The sequence below is a fragment of the Quercus suber genome, unplaced genomic scaffold, assembly GCF_002906115.3.
Source record: "Quercus suber isolate HL8 unplaced genomic scaffold, Cork oak 2.0 scaffold_330, whole genome shotgun sequence".
In the NCBI taxonomy this organism is placed as follows: domain Eukaryota; kingdom Viridiplantae; phylum Streptophyta; class Magnoliopsida; order Fagales; family Fagaceae; genus Quercus; species Quercus suber.
In genome coordinates this window covers 617,646-638,001 of record NW_027069783.1, presented here as the reverse complement: position 1 = coordinate 638,001, position 20,356 = coordinate 617,646, and the positions used below count along the sequence as shown (strand labels likewise).

General features: G+C 36.7%; 1 protein-coding gene and 1 long non-coding RNA gene across 4 annotated transcripts; one reads left to right on the top strand and one right to left on the bottom strand.

Moving 5' to 3' along the window:
• The first annotated feature begins 1,190 nt into the window (after nucleotides 1-1,190).
• On the top strand, nucleotides 1,191-20,091 carry LOC111986715 (uncharacterized). 3 transcript variants are annotated; one of them, XM_065783168.1, is made up of 12 exons: nucleotides 1,191-1,408; nucleotides 1,637-1,687; nucleotides 2,139-2,208; nucleotides 2,341-2,436; nucleotides 2,620-2,825; nucleotides 13,248-13,441; nucleotides 13,670-13,778; nucleotides 13,887-14,200; nucleotides 15,453-15,848; nucleotides 16,780-16,861; nucleotides 16,982-18,610; nucleotides 19,724-20,091. In XM_065783168.1, the coding sequence occupies exons 3-12, from the start codon at nucleotides 2,141-2,143 to the stop codon at nucleotides 19,882-19,884; spliced, it is 3,255 nt and encodes a 1,084-aa protein (XP_065639240.1). In that variant the 5' UTR covers nucleotides 1,191-1,408; nucleotides 1,637-1,687; nucleotides 2,139-2,140; the 3' UTR covers nucleotides 19,885-20,091. The 3 variants fall into 3 exon arrangements, with proteins under 3 accessions (XP_065639240.1, XP_023874163.1, XP_023874162.1); XM_024018395.2 differs by lacking the exon at nucleotides 1,637-1,687; XM_024018394.2 differs by having other exon boundaries at nucleotides 1,191-1,687.
• Nucleotides 6,905-7,831, bottom strand: LOC136071616 (uncharacterized). The gene is made up of 2 exons (XR_010632927.1): nucleotides 7,098-7,831; nucleotides 6,905-7,050 (listed from the first exon to the last, which is right to left on the bottom strand). It is a non-coding gene; the product is annotated as an uncharacterized LOC136071616 (long non-coding RNA).
• Nucleotides 20,092-20,356: the final 265 nt, after the last annotated feature.

Genomic DNA, 20,356 nt, shown 5'->3' with positions numbered 1-20,356 from the left:
AGTGACGTAGTCGGTGTAATGAAAAAACCTCCCTCCAAATTAGCCACAGCAAACTGCGTACACCCGTATATAAAACTAAAAGTATATTTATGGATGTAATAAACATATAATATTACATACTTCAATACATATGTAAGTGACTGCTGAGGTTTCATCACATCTCAAGTTTGAGGTTCTTATAAAGACTGTAATTGCAATTTTTAGTAAGTCCTAAAAACCAATAGAGCCTGGGGTGTGTGTGAGTTTGAGGTCTTTTAACTCCACTTCGAGCTTATGGTACTCATGTGCTTACCCAAATGTACTGTGTGGTGTGGGACAATAACTGCCACACGTGAGTCTTTTTTTTTTTTTTCGCAAAAAAAATAAAAAAAAGCTGAGCCTTATGATTAAAAAAAATTTGGGCCTTATACTCGCAAGTTTGTTTATGAACACATTATTTTATTTTATTTTAATTCGTTTAATATTTGAGTTTATATTAAAATTGAATTTTATTCATTTGTTAAATAAATGAATATAAATATTATATTTCTCGAATTTGAGCTTGACTTGTTCATAAACAACTGTACTTTTTTTTTGGGAGAAGAAACAGTTATGTTAGTTGAACAAGAGCATGCTGTCAAGAGGCTTGTTCAAATTTTCTCTCTTCTAACTATCATAAATTATTGACCAAAAGATAAAACTCTTCATCTAAATTTTATCATAATTTATTTTAGTCCTCTAATTTTACTTTCATTCATTTTAATCACTTAAATTTTAAATTTATTCAATTAGGGAATTTTTGTTAACATCCATCAAAATATATATATTTTAAAATTCTAAAAAATATTTTTCAATTATTAATTAGATTTTTTAATTTAAAATTTTGTTTTAAAAAAAATTAGACAATTAATAGGAGAATTTAACAAAAGTTGATGGAGTGTATAAACTTAAAATTTAGAGAATTAGAATGAATAAAAGCAAAATTAAAGGACTAAAATGAATTTTTGTGAAATATAAAAGGTACGTTTTTCATTTCAACCTAAAATAGTTTACTAAAAAAATATAAAAACAATCGAAATATAAAAAAAAAAAAATGTAAAAAGAAAAAGGAGCGTGCTCTTCACGAACAAAACAAGCGACTGCGTTTTCTTTTTCTTCATTGCGCAATTAGTATTATTTTTTTGTCTGAGCGATTTGAAGTATTTTTTTTTTTCTGCAACAGGGTGAAGAATTGAAACTCTCTGCCACTCTCTCTCTCTCTCTCTAATATCTCTGTCCATCTTTTCCCTCACTCTGAAACTCTCTCATCGGTCGCTCCCAACAGAAAGAGATTCAAAAAAAAAAAAAACTCACAGATGAAAGCCCTAATTTTCACTTTTCACAACACGTTACTGTAATTTTCTCTCTCTCCTTCTGCTTTGTGATCCAGGTACACCAAAACCCTTATCTCGATGCTTATAGCTTAAACCGAAACCCTAGAATTCGACCCGCTCTACGATAATCCGGAGCTAATCTGATCGAATTTCGATAATATTTTCGATAATTTATTCTTGGTTCGTTTCCTTTATTATGCAAAGATTCAGCTCCTGATTTGTGAAAAATAAGAGTGATTTTCTGTGTATATGTCTGTGTTTTAAGCTTGAATTTCTTGGATTAGGGCTGTGGAAGATCGATGGGAATAGCGTAAATTTAGAAAGAGGGAGTTCAGGTGGGTTTTTTTTTTAAATCTTTGGGTTCGTTTAGGTTTTCTGAGTAGATTGAGCTAGATCGTAGAAAAGAGAAAAAAGGAAAAGAAAATCAATCTCTTCGAGCTAGCAGTTTGGATTTCACTCTGATTTTTAATTAGTTAAGGCTTGGAAATGCCATAACAAGGTGATAGATGAGCAGGGATTAGCAATTTGCTTGCATTAATTTAAAGGGTTTTACCTGTGTTCGTGCCATATTGAATTAGGAATTGGATAAGCATTGGATGGAGGTGGTTATTGAAATTTTGTGGAGGTGGGAGTGCTTTTAGTGATTCATATGGTGATTATGATATCTGGGTATTGCTTATTGGGCAAGGGATTGTAGTAGAGTTGGTGAATTTTTCTGTGGTTGACAACGCGCACTGCTTAGCCTTTGTTAGAATATTCAAAAATTGTTTGTACCAAACTTTGCAGAAATGAGCTTGGAGATTGAAGAACAAAGTTCTATGGATCAGCCAGTCGAAATGAATCACGAATCACAAAAGTAATGAATTTATTCTGCGATATCTAGTTTTAAATGGTGGAATTTTCCTTTATTGAATATTTCATTTGTTTTTTTTTTAATTTTTAATTTTTAGTGAGCTTTGACAAATTATATTTGTTTTAATACATGTAGGAAGATGAAAACATATACAAGGGAGTTTTTAATTTCATTAAGTGAATTGGATGTTTGCAAAAAGTTGCCTAGTGCGTTTGACCAATCAATTCTAAGGTAAGATGCCTATTTTATATGGGCAAATAAAAATCCATGTCTTCATAGTCCAAATTTGTAAATTATGAAGATAAAATGTCATGTTTAGTTTGCTTAGCAGTGCCTGGTATTGCTGCTGGTTTAATTATGCACCATGTTATGCGTTGTTGTTAATATGTTTATACTTTTGTAAAAAAAAATTAGTGAATTTGAGGATTCTTCCCAAGATCGGCAAAGAATTTCTGGCAACCTGTCAGCCAATAGTTTCAGGCGTAATGAATATGGTTCATCGCCACCTACCAGAGGGGATTTGAATAGTAATTCTCGTGGTGTCCATGGAAGATGGGAAAGTCGTTCGTCTACACGGAGTGATAAAGATAGTGACTTGCAATCTGATTGGGACCCGTCAGGTGAGATTTTAGATTAATTTATGCTTATGTAGATATTTTGATTTTTAATTGTTATGTACCAACATGGACCTGCTTGTATATTTTTGCTCTTATGTATATGTGTGTGTATTAAGATATTTTTTGCACAAGTGATTTTTATTTCTTGGTTATAGATTGTAGTAGCCATCCTTGATAACATTCCGTATATGGTTCTTACCAATAGTTAGTAGGCTTTAACCTGCAAAACTACATGTGGGAGAAGTGGCTGATGAGTCCATCATGCTTGTATGTTTACTAGCCAATAAGATATTGGTGCTTTTAAAAGTATTTTAGCCAGTGAGCTGTAGCTCAAATGGTATTTCATCTTCTCATTAGAATGCGATGGACAGTTAGATCGTGGGTTCAAGACTAGTGTACATTTGTAAGTCTCCAATAAAAAAAAGGGTGCTTTATAACCATGGTTTAAGTTGTACATTTTGTCTGGGTGAGTCGGTGAAAATCTCCTCTAACATTTTAGTGAAAAGGATAGGTTTGGAACCATATTTAGCTTCCTTCCTTATGTACTAAACTACCAATTAACATGTTAAATACAGTGTGGCAAAAGGCTTGCCACGTTTGTAAAGGTAACAATACAATGACATTAAGCAAGCCGTAGTCCCAAATTTTTTGGGGCCCGCCCTTAGGACCTCAACAGATTAATCAAGGCGGCCACATGTACTTCTGCCATGCTATTATATCCAAAGTCACTCTCTATTACTTCTTTGATTGACATGTCCTTTTTTTACTAGTACTAATGTTATTATTATTATTATCTTACCTTTTCTCTCCCCCTCAAGTTGAATCAACTCAAGAATAATTGACATGTATTCTTTGCTCTCATTTGAACATGACCAAACAATCTCAAGCGATGCTCCCTCATCTTCCATCAATGGGGATATCATTATTTTTAAGCGAATTTCCTCATTTTAACTCATATCTTTTTGTTCATTTTCACTTACCCATCTTAAGATTTTCATTTCATCTACATTCATTTTATGAATATGTTTCTTATTAACTCCACATTAAGTACCATAGAGCATAGTTAGTCTTAGAGGAGTCTTATAAAATTTTTCCTTTAACTTAATGAGATGGGTTCAAGTTACACCTGGTGTAACTCTATAAGAGTTGCACATTTTTTAAACCATTGATTTCCATGAGATCTAATTGTTAAAAAAACACTAGTGTCATGTCATTAAGGCATTAAATTCTCTTTCTAAAATAAACAGAAAGTCATTAAACTCTCCTCTCTCTCTCTCTCTCTCTCTCATCTGCCTAGACCTGCATTAACTCCACCAATGGACGCACATAACTCAGTCTCAAATAGAAGCTCTTCCTCCCATAACCCAAAATAAAAAAGGTGTTCCAAGGTTCCATATATACATTGTAATGGTGTTCCTGTGAGAACTAGATAACACTTTAACCTTTTCAGCCTAAAATCCTAAACACCCGTACCTAATTCCTTGTTTCTTAAATTTACTCTAATTTTCCTATAAAGTGGCGTTTATTGAAGACCCAAAAGAGCATGTAAAAGAACAGTCAATTTCTTAAAGGCCAGTCTGGAAATATGAAGGAATTTAGACGAACAAGATGGTCCACAATGGTTATAACCAACATGATGAAGAGGCTAATTACGTTCTAATTGATTACATGTACAATGATTATTCAGAATCATTTGGCAAATATTTGAAGGCCATTTGTTTATTTGGCAAACCACCTGATGGATTACAAGATTGAAAAAGGTTAGGAAAAGTAGAGTAAATTTAAGAAATTAAAAAAGGCAATTCAATGGCTTTTTATTCTTTTTTATTTATTTGGGTTATGGGAGGAGCTTCTATTTGGGACTGAGTCATGTGTGGCCGGGGTCCAAGCAGATGAGAGAGAAAGAAAAGACAACGGTGGAGGGTGAGAATTTAATGACTTTTTGTTTATTTTTAGAAAAAAATTTAATGACTTAATGACGTGACGCTAGTCTTTCTTTAACCATTAGATCTAATGAAAATCAATGGTTTAAAAAAGTTGTAACTCCATAACTTGAACCCATCTCTAACTTAATAGGTATATTACAATTACACAATACTCTTGATGCACTTCTCCACTTCATCCACCATTCTCTTATCCTACTATTCACATCCTCTTCAATCTCTCTATCTTTATGAATTATTGATTCAAGATATTGAAAGCTCTTGCTCTTTAGTACCTCTTAACCATTGAGTCTTACTACCCCTTCATCTATGTTTTTACTTTTACCAAAATTACATTTCATGTGCTCTGTTTTAGTCCAACTTCATTGGAAGCCTTTTGATTCTAGAGCGTTTCGCCAAATTTCTAACTCGGTACTAATTCAATTTCTAGTTTCATCCACGATAACTATATTAGTAAACGGCATGCACCAAGAGACTTCTTCTTGAATTGATTTAGTGAGCTCACCCATTACTAGTGCAAAGAGATATAGACATAATGCTAATCCTTAATGCAAACCTATAGTGATAGGAAACTCATTTGTGATGCTTTCATTTGTTCTCACACTAGTTATAGCTTCGTTAACATATCCTTAATCAACTTAATATATTTTAGAGAATCTCTTTTCCAACCACCACATAAGCTCTGTAGTGACCTTATCATATGCTTTCTCTAAGTCAATACACCTTTGTCGAGTTTTGTAAACATGATTTTATCCCCAGTCCTCCTAACCTCAACAAATTCTTTTTTAAGATTTTCATGTATGATTATCCTACCCCATTTCTAATTTTATCTTTTCCAGTATACCATATTTTATATATTGTATGTGAAATTTCTCTAGATATCTCACCTACCCACTTAGTCCACTTAGTCTCCTGAAGGCATATTATGTTTATGCTCTTCCTAATCATTGTATCTACTATTTCCGTTAGTTTTCTGATTAAAGAACCTATATTCCAAGTGCCTGTATGAATCCTATTCTCTTGGACTAGCTTCTTTACCACACCCGTCCATCAAAGTGCGGGAACTCCTGCCCATTTTTCACGACTCCCGAGGGCCAATGTAGTGTGCCACTTAAAGGGAACACCCTAGCTAAACATTGCCCACTTTTCACTGTATTTGGAGTTCAATGCAGCATGTCACTAATAGGGGACTCCCTGATGAGTATTGTAGTGGATCCTGACTAATTTACACTGACCGTCAACTTACCACAACCCTCCTTTTTCCGGGCTTAGGACTGGCTGTGAACAAAATATATGACACTAAGCATAGACATAGACGAAGTTGTAAAGATAAAAATCAGTTATTAAATAAAATCATGTCTTGTAGTGTTCAGTTGATTGAAGATTTATCATCTTTTCAAAACTCAGCCTCTAAGATGTCTTAAGAATTTACTTAGCCTCTTTTTGTGTCTAGATTTACTGTAAGTTGTAATGTAAAATGAAAATGTTGGGTGACTTATCAGAAAAGAAAGAAAGTTTTAGGTGATCATTTTGAGGGATTGGGAGGGATAGTGGCAAATCATTCTCTATACAAGTTCTCTCACAGGTTTTTGAACAGAATTTTGACAGGTGGAAGGTGTGAGTGCCTATATGTTGTAGGACACAACCAAAACAATGTAGCAAGAAAATAAAGGATAGGTAACCTAGGAGTCGAGGCTTGATTGGAGTCAACACTAAGCAAAAAGAAAAAACCTCTAAGAGTCAACTCCAGACCAGCACCAGACCAATGGGAGTATTCCAAGAGAATTTTTGTTCATCATCAAAATAAACCATTTTAATAGGAGTATATTATTGTGCTAATTTAGATTATAGACTACTAAACCCTAGTTTTAATTGATGTAAGGAACCCTAATTCTAATTGACTTAGGAAACCTTATTTTAAATTACTTGGGAATTCTCACTTATTTGAATTATAAAATTTCCCTTGACTCTAGGATACTAATAAATAAATTGACGCAAGACAACCAAAACGAAAACTAAACAATAGAAAAATAAAGGGATATGACCTAGGAGTCAGCACCTAGGCCTTGTTTGGAGTCAGCACCAAGCGGGAAAACCACTAGGAGTCAGCACCTAAGGTAGACCTAGAATCAGCACCAGACCAAAGAAAGACCAAACGGCCATTTTTTTCATTCATCAAAATATCAACTATCTCCTCAAGGAGTACAATAGGTTGTTTATATAGGATTGCTAAACCCTAGTTCTAATTGGCTAGGAAACCCTAATTGCCTTATTACAAAAATAACCTTGCTAATTGACTAGGAAACCCTAATTGCCTTATTACAAAAATAACCTTACTTTTAAATTAAAATACTAAAAGCCCAATAACTAAAAGCCCAATAAACTAATAGACCTAAAACATAAAAATACAATGGGCTTGCAAACATAAATAATACTAAATAATAATCTTCTTGTGTCTCCCGCATCATTCTCCTCTGGTTGGAGAAAACTCGACCTCGAGTTCTAAAGTGGTGAAGGATTAGGATGCTGACAAGTAACACTTGCTTCAAATCTGGAATCACCTTAGGGAGCACAGGGAAAAGAAAAACCGTGAATTCCACCACATCAAACTCATTTGGAATAACAAAATCGATGTGTGGAATTTGTATAATCTCGTCTTGAACCTTATGAACCATAGGAAGCATTGTAGTTTTAACCTCTTCGACTTCACCAAGATGTAGATCTTCAAGGACTGTGGAGGGTTGATCAGAAGCACATTCAACAACTTCAACTTTCACATCATGTGCACCTCCTAACATAATACTCTCTTTAGGCACCATCTCTTCACCTTGCTGCTCTTCAATAGATTCATTTCCTTGCACGCATGTTAAAGCAACACTTGTCAAGGCATGTACGTCTGTGTCAATATTAGGCTTTGGTGTTGCTGGAGGATTCTCAACGACCAAGATATCATCATCAATGTTGCCTTCTATTGGGGCAGCAAGAAGTTCATTGTGATCTAGTGTCCCTGGTTTCCCAATTGAATCGGATTGAGTCTTCTTGTGTTGAGCAATCCTGTCCTGAATATCTTTCATGAGCTTTACAGTTAATTCTGTTACTTCCCTGGTAGAAGTTTCCTTGGTAGATTGTTCAAAAGTGCGTTGAGGACATGAAATAGGATGATGATGATGAGAATTCATCGTATTTGCTTCAACTTGAAAAATACCACACTGAGATTGAGATTGGGGTAGATACTTAGCTCGATAATATGGTGACAAATACTCATCACAAAGTTTTTCTTTCATATCTTCCCACACACTGATGGCAGGTTCATAATCCACATAGCGGAAATATTCAAGCTTCTCCCAAAACCTTTGTGCGTGACCTCTTAACTTCAACATGGCATACCTAACCTTTTTATTATCTGCCCAATTTGCTTGCTCAAAGAATTGCTCCATCCCATTTATCCAGTTGACAAAATCTCGTGGATAAGTATCATCACCATCAAAATAAGGTGCGTCAGATATTACCATAGCTCACCTTGTCAGTGGCTAACTTACTGCACTTGATAGTCACGGGCTTGGCTCCTCAATTGAGTGGGTTCAAAACTGAAAAGAAAAATCTCTGCAATGAGAGTCTTCTGACGGGTAGCACAATTATAGGACAACAACTTTTTTTTTTTTTTTTTTTTAAAAAAAAAAAAAAAAAAAGGGTATGTGATTTTTTTTTTCCTGATTCTTTCCTGCGGTAATTCTTCAATGGATCGGTGTTTGCTCTAATACCAAATATGACGCAAGACAACCAGAACGAAACTGAAATAACGGAAAAATAAAAGATATGACCTAGGAGTCAGCACCTAGGCCTTGCTTGGAGTCAGTACCAAGCGGGAAAACCACTAGGAGTCAGCACCTAAGGTAGACCTGGAGTCAGCACCAGACCAAAGAAAGACCAAACGGCCATTTTTTTCATTCATCAAAATATCAACTATCTCCTCAAGGAGTACAATAGGTTGTTTATATAGGATTGCTAAACCCTAGTTCTAATTGGCTAGGAAACCCTAATTGCCTTATTACAAAAATAACCTTGCTAATTGACTAGGAAACCCTAATTGCCTTATTACAAAAATAACATTACTTTTAAATTAAAATACTAAAAGCCCAATAACTAAAAGCCCAATAAACTAATAGACCTAAAACATAAAAATACAATGGGCTTGCAAACATAAATAATACTAAATAATAATCTTCTTAATACTAAAAATATAATTGATTTGGATTCTTCTTTGAGTTTCATGTTAAATGCTTGTTTGAAGAAGAGTTTAAATGCTACTTGTGTAGTGTTAATTCCAAAGAAGCATTGTTGGGTGATCAGCCTTGTTGGTAGTGTTTATAAAATTTTGTAGATGGTGCTGGCTACTCGTTTGAAAGGGGTGTTGGGTGAGATTGTCTGATACACAGAATGCATTCATAAAAGGGAGGCAATCTGGATTCAGTATTGATAGCAAATGAATGTTTGGATAGTCGTATGAAGTTTGTTACACCTGGGGTGTTATGGAAGTTGGATGCGGAGAAGCTTACGATTACACAAATGGGAATTTTTCAAGTACCTATTAAAAAGATGTGTGTTCGGGGAGAGATGGAGAAGATTGGTAGAATTTTGTGTTTGTATAGTTAAATTCTTAGTTCTAGTGAATGGTACACCTTCAGGTTTGTTCAAAAGTAGTAGGGGCATTTATTAGGGGGATCCCTTTTCCTCATTGTTCTTTGTCTTTGTCATGGAGTATTGAGTAGAATGATTACAAAAGCAATGTCAGTAGATTGTATACACGGGGTCTCTGTTGATAACTTGAGTGGTGTATCTTTGGTAATTTCTCATGTCCTCTATGCAGATGATACTCTTGTTTTCTGTGAGGCCAATTCTACAGAATTGCTTTGAGGCAGTGTCATGGGTTGAGGATAAATCTAGGTAAATTTGAAATTGTGCTAGTCGGGAGGTTTTGAATATTGATGATTTCGTGGGTAATCTTGGATGTTAAGTATAAACTCTCCCTTTGAAGCACTTGGGGCTTCTAGTAGGAGTAGCTTTTAAAACGAAATCCATTTGGGATCCTATATTAGATTGTATGCAATGGAGATTGGCCGGATGGAAGAAATTGTATATGTCAAAAGGGGGCTGCACCACTCTCATTAAAAGTACTTTAACAAGCCTCCCCACTTGTTTTATGTCTTTGTTTTCTCTTCCAGTGGGTGTGGCAAATCAAATGGAGATACTCTAGAGAGATTTCCTTTGGGGTTGCATGGGTGAGGAGTTTAAGAGCCCGTTTGGTTTATGGGTTTTCATCACTCATTTTCCAAATTTTGTGGGCCCCACACCAACTTTGTTTGTTTGGATCAATTTCTTAACTCAATTTCAATAACTCAATACTCAAAAAAATGAGCTTGAGTTATGGAAATTGAAAACAAATTTTTGATGTTTTCAGTTTTTGAGAATTGAGTTTCAGTGGCATTTTTGTAAAATTAAACAAATAATGGGACCCACCCATATGACTTGTCCCATGACATAAAGTCTCTCTCCAAAAATCTGTTTGGCCTCATTTTTTTTTTCTCCAGCCTGTTGTCTGAGTCTCTCCTCCCCTTCCATTTTTTCTTCTACCCAAATCTCTCTCCTCACCAAACCTCCATTGCTCCTTCATAAACCATCACGAGCCACCGTGAGATGGCTCTCAATCAAGTCTCTCAGTTCAAGCAGCCCAGATTGGTTCAAGCTCAGCCTCATTCACTCTGGCCTGTGCTCTCTCTCTTCCCCTTTGCTAGATCATTTTCTCTCTCGAGTTTTAGTGAGCATTTTCTCTCTCCCTGTCTCCTCCCCTTTGCCAGATCGGTTCATCTCTCTCCTTAATTTTGTATTTTCGTGATTTGGGTCTCCGACCTAAGGATTTGGGTCTTCGATCTAAGGATTTGAGTTTGGGTGTTTTGTTGTGGTTGTGGTTTGAGGCTTGGGCTGTGGTGGAGCTTGTGGTTGTGGGTTTTCTATGCATTTGTTTGGATTTTTTGGTGGAGGTTGTGGTTTTGGTTGAGGGCTGTTGGTGGGTTTGGATTTTTGATTCATTTGGATTTTTTGGTAGAGGTTGTGGTTGTGTTGAGGGCTGTTGGTGGTGGAGGTTGTGTTTGTGGGTTTCTAGGTTTTTGCCGTTGTTGGTGGTGGTGGAGCTGGGTTTGGGTGTATTGGCTACTTTGCATTTTATGGGTTTTTTGATGGGAGAATATGAAAGAGGATGAAGAGCAGAAAAGAAAAGGGATGCGGGTAGCAACCATAACCTTCTGTGTAGTGTTAGTGGGTGGGTCCACAATTTTGTCAAAAAGTGGAGTTAAAAATTGAGATATATGACTGAGTTTTGTGACCAAACAAAAGTGTTGGATTTTTTGAGTGATAGTGGGGTTTGGGTTATGAGTTATGGGTTTTGAGTTTGAGTTATGAAAACTGAGTACTGAGTTATGAAAACTGAGTTAGCCCTGAACCAAACGAGCCCTAAATTTCATTCAGTTGGTTGGAGACTTGGAGATCTTGTTGCACCCTTGTTAGTCAAAGGGGTTTGCGAATTAAGAGTTTGTCTTTTCAATCTAGCTTTTTTGGGCAAGTGGTTGTGGCATTATGGATCAAAGAGGTGGCTTTATGGTGTTAGGCGGTGGATATGAAATATGGATCCAGCCCCTGGTGCTTGGGGGAGGTGAGGGGTCTCATGGAGTGAGTTTATTGAAACACATTTGGAGAGGGTAGGTTTGATTTTCCCGTTTTATTCGTTGCGATGGAGGTGATGGCATTAGAGTCCTTTTGGCATGAAGTATGGCATGGGGAGGATGCTAAGAAGGACTGTTATCCAGCTTTGTATCTTATTGCCAGGGATTGAAATGCAACAATTGCAAATTTCATGGAGGTAAGGTAGGGCCAGGTTTATTGGAACCCTTTGTTCATTTGTGCAGTGCTATATTGGGAAGCAGAGGAGGTAACTCAGATATTGGGGGATCTTTACAGCAGTAAGATTCAGGTGGTGTTTTGGGGGGGGGGGGAGGGGGGGGGGGGGGGGGGGGGGGGGGGGGGGGACATTGATATGGGTCCCTTCATCGCAAAATGAATTCCTAGTGAAAAGTTATCACAAGTTTTTGCAGGAGGGATGGGCCACAGTTTTAGTGGAAGAGTAGATGGAAAACTCCTGTCCCGCCTAGGGTGGCTTTCTTTGTTTGGTGTGTGGTTCTTGAGATAATTTTGACAGCCAATCAATTAAGAAATAGAGGTATTATCATCCTAGAATGGTGCTTCATGTGTAAATGCAGTGTGGAGGATGGGGACAAATTGATATGGGTCCCTTCATTGCAAAATGAATTCCTAGTGAAAAGTTATTACAAGTTTTTGCAGGAGGTGGGCCATAGTTTTAGTGGAAGAGTATATGGAAAACTCCTGTCCCACCTAGGGTGTCTTTCGTTCTCAAGATAATTTTGACAGCTGATCAATTAAGAAATAGGGGTATTATCATCCTAGAATGGTGCTTCATGTGGAAACGCAGTGTGGAGGATGTGAATAACTTATTACTGCACTATTCGGAGGCTCAGGATTTGTGGTCCATGATATTTTGTTTGCTCGGTGTCTCTTGGGTGATGCTGTGTTCAGTAAAAGAACTTTTGTTGAGTTGGGCAGGGTGGAGTGGGAGGAGAGGCAGCAGGGGAGCTTCATTAGTGGTTCCATTGAGTACATTGGTGTATTTGGTGTGAATGAAATGCAAGATGCTTTGAGAACCAGGAGCTCAGTCTGATGAAAGTTGAAGTTTTGGCTGTTGAAGTCTTTATACAAGTGATGCTCAATGACTTCTTTGATCGAAGGGTTCTTTGATTTCATGGACTCCCTGGGTTCTAGTAATTGTTCTGTTTTTTCTTGTTTTGTCTTTGTTTTTGTGAGCTCTTTCCTCTTGTATACTCTCATCTACTTGATGAGTGTTTTTAATTTTTTTTTTTTAATTTTATAATTTTTATCTATCAAAACAAATCTTTCCTTGGCTTCCTGCATCACTATGGCCTATGTGTTGCTGTGGAGAGACTTACCAGAAACCTTGATAAGCTCAATGCACTTTCTGAATCCTTGATGATGTCTTTTCCTGCTAGACGATTAGTAGGGAATGATGCTCCTTGGTGTTCAATTGATGTCTGTCACCTAATCAACCTGGTTTACACCCTTCTTCATGCCTGTGCGTTTCATATGTATTTCTTGAAAACAAATGAAATGGGTATCTATGACAAATGTTTTAATGTCATTCTATAATTTAGTAGTGTATTTTATCTATGCCTACCTTGTTACCGCATATAACATTCACATTTAATGCTCATTAAATATCACAGAATATTTTTTAAGTGCTGAGATCTGGATAGATTGTGGGTTTGTCTGAAATAAGCAACTGTTAGATATTTTTTTTGTTGTATCTTTTTACTATTCATAATTTCATATCAACATTCAGAGTCTGGGAGGCGTTATGGCAGCCAATCCCGGCGATCTTGGCAAGTTCCTGAGCATGATGGACTTCTTGGTAGTGGTTCTTTTCCTAGACCATCTGGATATGCAGCAGGAGTTTCTGCTCCAAAGTTACGAGCTAATGATCAATACCAGCTCAGTAAGACTAATGAGCCCTATCATCCACCCCGTCCTTATAAGGTTAGGATCATATTTGTTTATGTTCTTGACTATTATTTGTAGGCAAATGTCAGACCATAATGCCTATAGTTGTGGATTTGGAGTAATGCGGCCCTTTTACAGTGCTCCTGTATGATTTTATCTACCTTTAAGAGTAAATGTAATGCAAAAAGAATGAAAGACCAGTTGTAATTCATGTTAGATGAACCTCCCCCTGGTGTGATTTTTTTTCTACTGTGAATTCTCCAGGCAGCACCTCATTCACGAAGGGAGACCAATGACTCATTCAATGACGAAACATTTGGTTCTTCAGAGGATACAAGTGAGGACAGAGCAGAAGAGGAAAGAAAGAGAAGAGGTAATTCGGATTGACTGGCAGAGGCAACTTGTGTGTGTGATAGAGAGAGAGTAACTACATTACTTCTTCTAAGTTTGAGAGTTTAAAATTTGATGACTTTCCTTTCAGTTTCCTTTGAGTTAATGAGGAAGGAACAGCAGAAAGCATTTCAAGAAAAGCAGAAGTTAAATCCAGAAAAGCGTAAAGATGGGTTTGACATTTCCACACTGATGGAGGATTCCAAAGACGAGAAGATACTTCTGAATAGAAGCAATGAGTCTGGTGACTCTGTGATATTAAAAAACTCAAATAATGATTCTGAAAAATCTTCTTTACCCCCACAAACTCCAGCATCCAGACCACTTGTACCTCCAGGTTTTACAAGCACAAATGTGGAAAGGAATCTTGGACCAAAGTCTGTAATTCATCCCCATACGGTGGAGGTAACAATATTTCATTTTAATCTGATTGGTATGCATGGAAAAGTGATTTATTTGAAAAAGGAAATAAGAAAAGTGCATACCGAAGTTGGCTGGTCATGCATGTTTCTTTTTGTCACAAGAATTTGATCCAAACATTTAGTTGCCATATTTTTATGATACAGGGGTTTTAATAAGCATTTTACTTTTTCTATTGATTTGGAAGTGTTGTTCCGTCTTTATTGAAGGTTTAAACCTAAATTGGCGTTGTGCTTGGACTTTTATAGTTTATTGGAAATATTGTAGTGTTTGAGAATTCACCAGGAAGAAGCCGAAAAGTCAGTACTCGGTAGCAATATTGAGTAATTCTACCTAAATTCAGTAATTACTCAAAAGAGGAAACCCTTGTCATAATGATAAAATGCAAATTCAAGATCACTTGACACTTTCCAATTGTGAGTGTTATAGAAAATTCTAGGAAGGAAAGGGGACATTGCTGATTTGCTTATCATTCTTTTCCTCCTCTTCTGCCCACTCTCTTCTCTTGCCTATCTGTGATGCCATGGGCTTCAAAACCTGTAAGCCTTTGTAATGCTACCTAATACATTCTAATATGCTGGAAAAAGTCTAGGGACACAACAACATTGAACATCTAACATGTAAATATATATATATATATATTCATTTTATTCCGACCTATGGTGGGTTGACACCTTAGCTTGTTGTGAAAATGCCTTGAGAGATTTTGTTGTGTCTGTAGAAGAACTCTGGGCTATGACTCGAACACCCATGCTTGTTTATATGTTTTCTAACATATTCATGAAAGATATTTTCTGGAAAATTCATTAATTATATCTGTGTAATATTATAAAGGTCATAGTATTGTGAAGAATGCAGGAACAATGTATTTTTTGGAGGCTGATATTCTTGTTAAAGAATGGGCTTGTATAGTATTGTTTAGAATGCAAGAGAAAATTTATTTTGAAAGGGTGATATTCTTGTTAAGGAATGGGCCTGTCACTTGTGTACAGTGTCAGTTAATAGTTGTAAGTCTGGCTATATCATGTGGTTTAGTTTCCACTTGCTGACCAGTCTGCTTAATAGGTTTAGTGTGTGCTGGCTTAGGTTATATATATATATATATATATTTTGTGTGTGTTTATTGTTTCTTTCTTTTTAATAGCAAATATATGTTGACCCATGATTGAATAATGTAATCATATGTGATGTCATCTTTTACTTTTCCTCTCAGTACATGCATCTGTTGCTTCTGTAGGTTGTGAATCCTGAACTTGGGAATAGCCTTGCACATGCCAAAGGTAACCATGTGTTAAATGGGACTTCTGATAATCAAGTGGAGAAACAGTCATCTGAACAAAAGGGTTTGACTGAGCGCCAACTTGGAAGTACTAATATGTCAGTAAATAATATGAGTGAAAAGAACCTAAATGCACTTTCTAGTAAAACAACTGACATGGATGGTCAATTGTACAAGACTTCTTATCATTCAGAAGCTGTTGAAGCTTCAGAAAGTGAAGTTATTGATCTTAATGCTGAAAAGGTTACTGGGAATAAAATAGTAGGAGAATCCAATCAAAATCACTCACCTTCAATCCTAGATAAATTTTTTGGCACTGCAATAACTGGTGGTGGGCCCTCTAGTTTCATTGAGGTAATCATGATTTCTAATGGAACTTTCTTAATGCCCCTTCTGTGCTCTTTTTATGTTGATAAACATGAAAAAATATCTGTAATTTTAATACACTATCAGTATCAATCCAATCCTTATATTTGTTTAAAACTAAATTTTCAGGCTTTTTAAATGAATAAAAATATTTTTTTTGATTGGTAAGTTATGCACCTGGTGGGTCTTGAATCTATGACCTCACCCTATACATTTCTCTTGCAAGGGGAGTAGGTTTCATTTATTCAGAATTTTCTTTCTGCTGTGCCTTGGCATTCTTTCAGCTGTTGCCATGACATTTGATGTATGGGTGTACTTAATCTGATTGACTGATATTTGATCGATATCTGTTTCCCTCGTGAATGTGAATAAAAAATTAGGTTGTAGTTTTAAAAAACGATGATTTCTAATCCATTTGTGGTTCATTGAATATTACCATGCCATGTTAACATGAAAATAATACTTATAGAATACAGGTATACTTTGCTATCACCAAAATTTGTTGAGTAGCTGATAAATACTTGCATAAATTACAATTAGAGGATCATGTGAATATTGATTCAAAATTATACTCCATTGGAATGGGTGGAACATCTTTTGGTTCTAATTTAAGTCCCAAGTGAATTTGAAATCAATTTTATTAAGTGAATTTTAGCTTTGACTATATGATCTGCCTTTAACAAGTTTGCCAGTTTTTTTTAACTGTACTTTGCATGGGTTCTTGACTTCTTATCCCAGAGAATGTATTTGTTGCTATTTTTTGGTTGACATATATATATATATATATATATCCTTCTAAAGGTAGATTTGTTGCTATTTTTTGGAAGGATGCACATATTCTCGTTTTTTACTACAAAGTCCTCACCTTGATGTATCTCTCTCATAAATTTATTTGTTTTGTTTTTTTTGTTTTTAATAGCATCATGATAGTAAAGTAGATGAGACATTGATCCCTCCTGCTACCCAATCTTCCAAGTTTGCTCGTTGGTTTCTTGAAGAAGGTATGCTAGTGTCAATGTTCAGGTTTTAAGTGTTTGGATATGTTACAACTTAAAACTGGTTTTTGATTGATGTTAAATAATATGCGTTAAGATCTGATTTTTCTTTCCATGTTGCTGCAGAAAAGAAACCAGTTGATGATCTCTCCAGCAGGCGGAATGACTTGCTCTCATTGATTGTTGGTGGTGAGAAAGGTGGATTGCAGGTTTCTGATGTGAAGAATACCGACCATGTTTTACCTAATATTCCTTTTCAAAGCTCTGAACCTGCAGACGGGCATACAACACCAAATGTAACATCGGCTGTAGTTGAAAACTCTGAGCTGCACAAGAATAAACCACAGGCAGTTCCAGTCGTCATTACTTGTGAAGATCTTGAGCAGTCGATGTTGTCAGAAATTAGTGAGAATGTTGCAACATTGCAGCCACCTATTCAAGTTGTGAGCCTTCCTGATACAAAGATTGAGCCGCCAAAAGCTACAATTGATGATAGTGCATCTCAGCACCTCCTTTCATTGTTACAAAAGGGAACAAACCTGAAAGATATTGAACCATCCCAAAATCTAGAAATCCAATCTTCAGAGAAACTACATAACAATGAAGGAGCAAGTTTAGCAAGTTTTGACTCTGCAGTTCATGATTCAAAAGAGTTAAATACCGAGAACGCCTCCAATTCAGGGCAGACTCTGACTCTTGAAACACTCTTTGGGACTGCTTTTATGAAGGAGCTGCAATCAGTTGGAGCACCTGTTTCTGTCCAGAGGAGCTCAGTTGGGAATGCAAGAGTTGATAATTTGGAGCCTCATGAGTTCCCTTTTCCTGGCATGGATGATGGCCATATGCCTACAAATGAAATTGGGTCCAATACAATTAGTTATGAAAACAGTGTTTTAACCTCCAAGCAAAGAGTACAAACCAAACCGGTAATGATTGAAGAGCAATGGTTAGGTTTTGATGATCCTCAAACTGAACTGGATTCATCACAGCTTCGAACTGGCTTAAAGTCTAAGCTTAGTGGGTTTGATGGGCCTGTTGATCTTCGGCTTCCTGAAGAGGATAGCTTGATTATGGTAAATGATCCTTTGAGCCTTCAAAAGTATGCGACTGCTGGGAATATAGCTAAAACTGAAGTGTCACCCTCCCCAAACACTCAAGTTGGCATTGCTGAAAAACTAGCTTTCAATTCTATCTTCAAAGACGAGAGATCTTTTATGGGAGGTCAAGAAGGTCAACCCTTTCTTCGTGGCCCTTATGATCTGAGGGAGCCTGATATTCCTTATCAGGGTCTGAGTGTTCAGCCATCTTCTCCACGGCTTCAACCTCCTCATTCTAATCATTTGGGACCGCTGTTCCATCAGTTAGATTCTCATCCTTCCAACATTAATGCCCAGATGAAATTTATGGCCCCTGAGGGAATCATCCATCATGATCCTCCACCAAATCGTCAATTTCCTGCAAATATGCTGCGTCCTCCTTTCCATCACCCCAGCACTGGATTGAGTGGGCTTGATCCCCCCAGTCATCACCCTATGCTGCAACAGATGCACATGTCTGGAAACTTTCCTCCACCTCACCTGCTTCAAGGATTTCCCAGGAGTTCACCCATGCCAGCTCCACCAAACAGGGGTGCACCTCTGCCTCCTCATGTCAGCAATCAGATGAACAATTTTATGCCTGAAATGAACCCACTGCAAGGCTTTCCTTTTAGTCACCGGCAGCCAAACTTTGCTGGTCTTGGAATGCCACCACCAGGTGAATCTCTCACTCCTCTATCGGTCTTTGTATGCGTTTTTTCACATTGTTTCTTGCTTTTTAATTTTTAGTATGGCTAACTGCTTTCCTTATATAATTTGATTGGGTTATGGTAGATTTCACTGCAATGGTTTCATTTGAGCCCAAATTGTGTTAACATGGTTCTCCTGGAATCCCAAAGTTTTCTTGGTGTAGGATTCTAAAATTCTACTTCTCAATCAGCCTAAACCATATTTTAGCACATTATGTATGACCCCTGGACCGGTAAAGTCTCTTGTTGTCAAACAAGAGATTTGGCGTTTGAACTCTGTCTACACCAAATCCAGTTGGTGTCTTGGCCTGATGATAGAGAGAAATTTTCATGGAGTGGATGCCATAGACTAAAATTCTATCGTACCTATAAAAAAAAAAGTGTGACCCCTCTTAGAATTTAGCTTTATCAAACTTTCCCTGAACACAATTAATTTAATTAATTTTTTTTTTCAAATAAAATGTGAAGTTATTCATGGTGGTAAATGTGGACATGAAATCATCGATGTCCTCTCAACTTCATTGGCCTTACTGTGACAATTTAGATGGCCAACTAGACCAGCTTTTTATGATTTCTTTTCCAAGAGATGCCATCAGCAAAATACCATTTTCGCCTTTCATTGAAATGGAGGTGAAATATTGATTTACTGTGTTATGAAAAAGGCAAATAAAAGTTGAAGAGCATAATGCTTAACTCATACGTTTCTTTTCTTTCTATTCCTTCTTTTATGTCCCAACACGCTAGAGAAAATGCACCATATTTGTTCCAGTCCATTCAATTTAAGATAAATATTCATACCATTCCATTTTGTTCTTTGATATGCTCCTAGAGGAAGGAGAAAAAAGGCAATGATAAACATTTTGACAGCAGCTGCATTTGAATTATTATTAAATATGTTTGCATTATGCGAGAAATTGCATGTCTTTTACTAAGAGCCTTATAGTTTTGTGGCATAGCTTGCCCTTATTTATTAGGAGAGCTAGGGTTTAGATCCCTCACCCCCATTGTTGCAAATTGTAATTATCTAATTGTAACTGCATGTCTATCTTATTTTTTCTAATTTATTCATTGTTGAATTTCAGCTCCTGATGCTGGTGGTGGAAGCAATCATCCAGAGGCAATCCAGAGGCTTATCGAGATGGGGCTCAGGTCAAATTCCAAACAGATTCAGCCTTTTGCCACTGGTGGCCCTGGTCAGGGGATGTATGGTAATGAACTGGACATGGGTTTTGGGTATAGATAGTTGACCATTAATTGTGCTTGTGTATATGGCAATGTATTCAACATCTTTTGCTTGGATGTGCAACTCCTTGCCTCATGGGATTATATGCTTCTTTTATGAGGGAATTAGGTAGCTTAGTGTAATTAATGGATGCTTCTCGCACTTGCACTTATTGTTTTGCTTGATTTTGTTGTCAAATTTAAAAGAAAAATCAGAGTATCTACTGAACTGAGGAAGTCCAATGGACGAGTTGGTCATAGAATAAGAAGAATGAAATGGGGTATCATGCTACTAGAAAACTGATGATTGCTCTTTTTCTAGATAGGAACAAGAATTGGCCACCCCCGTCTTGCCGATTCAAGAAGCCATTCTAGTTTTTAGTTTCTACCCTCCTTTCAAAATCAAGTTAGGGTAGGGAATTAGCACCCGTTGACTACTACGTGCTTTTTAGCGTGGATATTGTTGGGTTGATGGTGAACACATTGATACAATC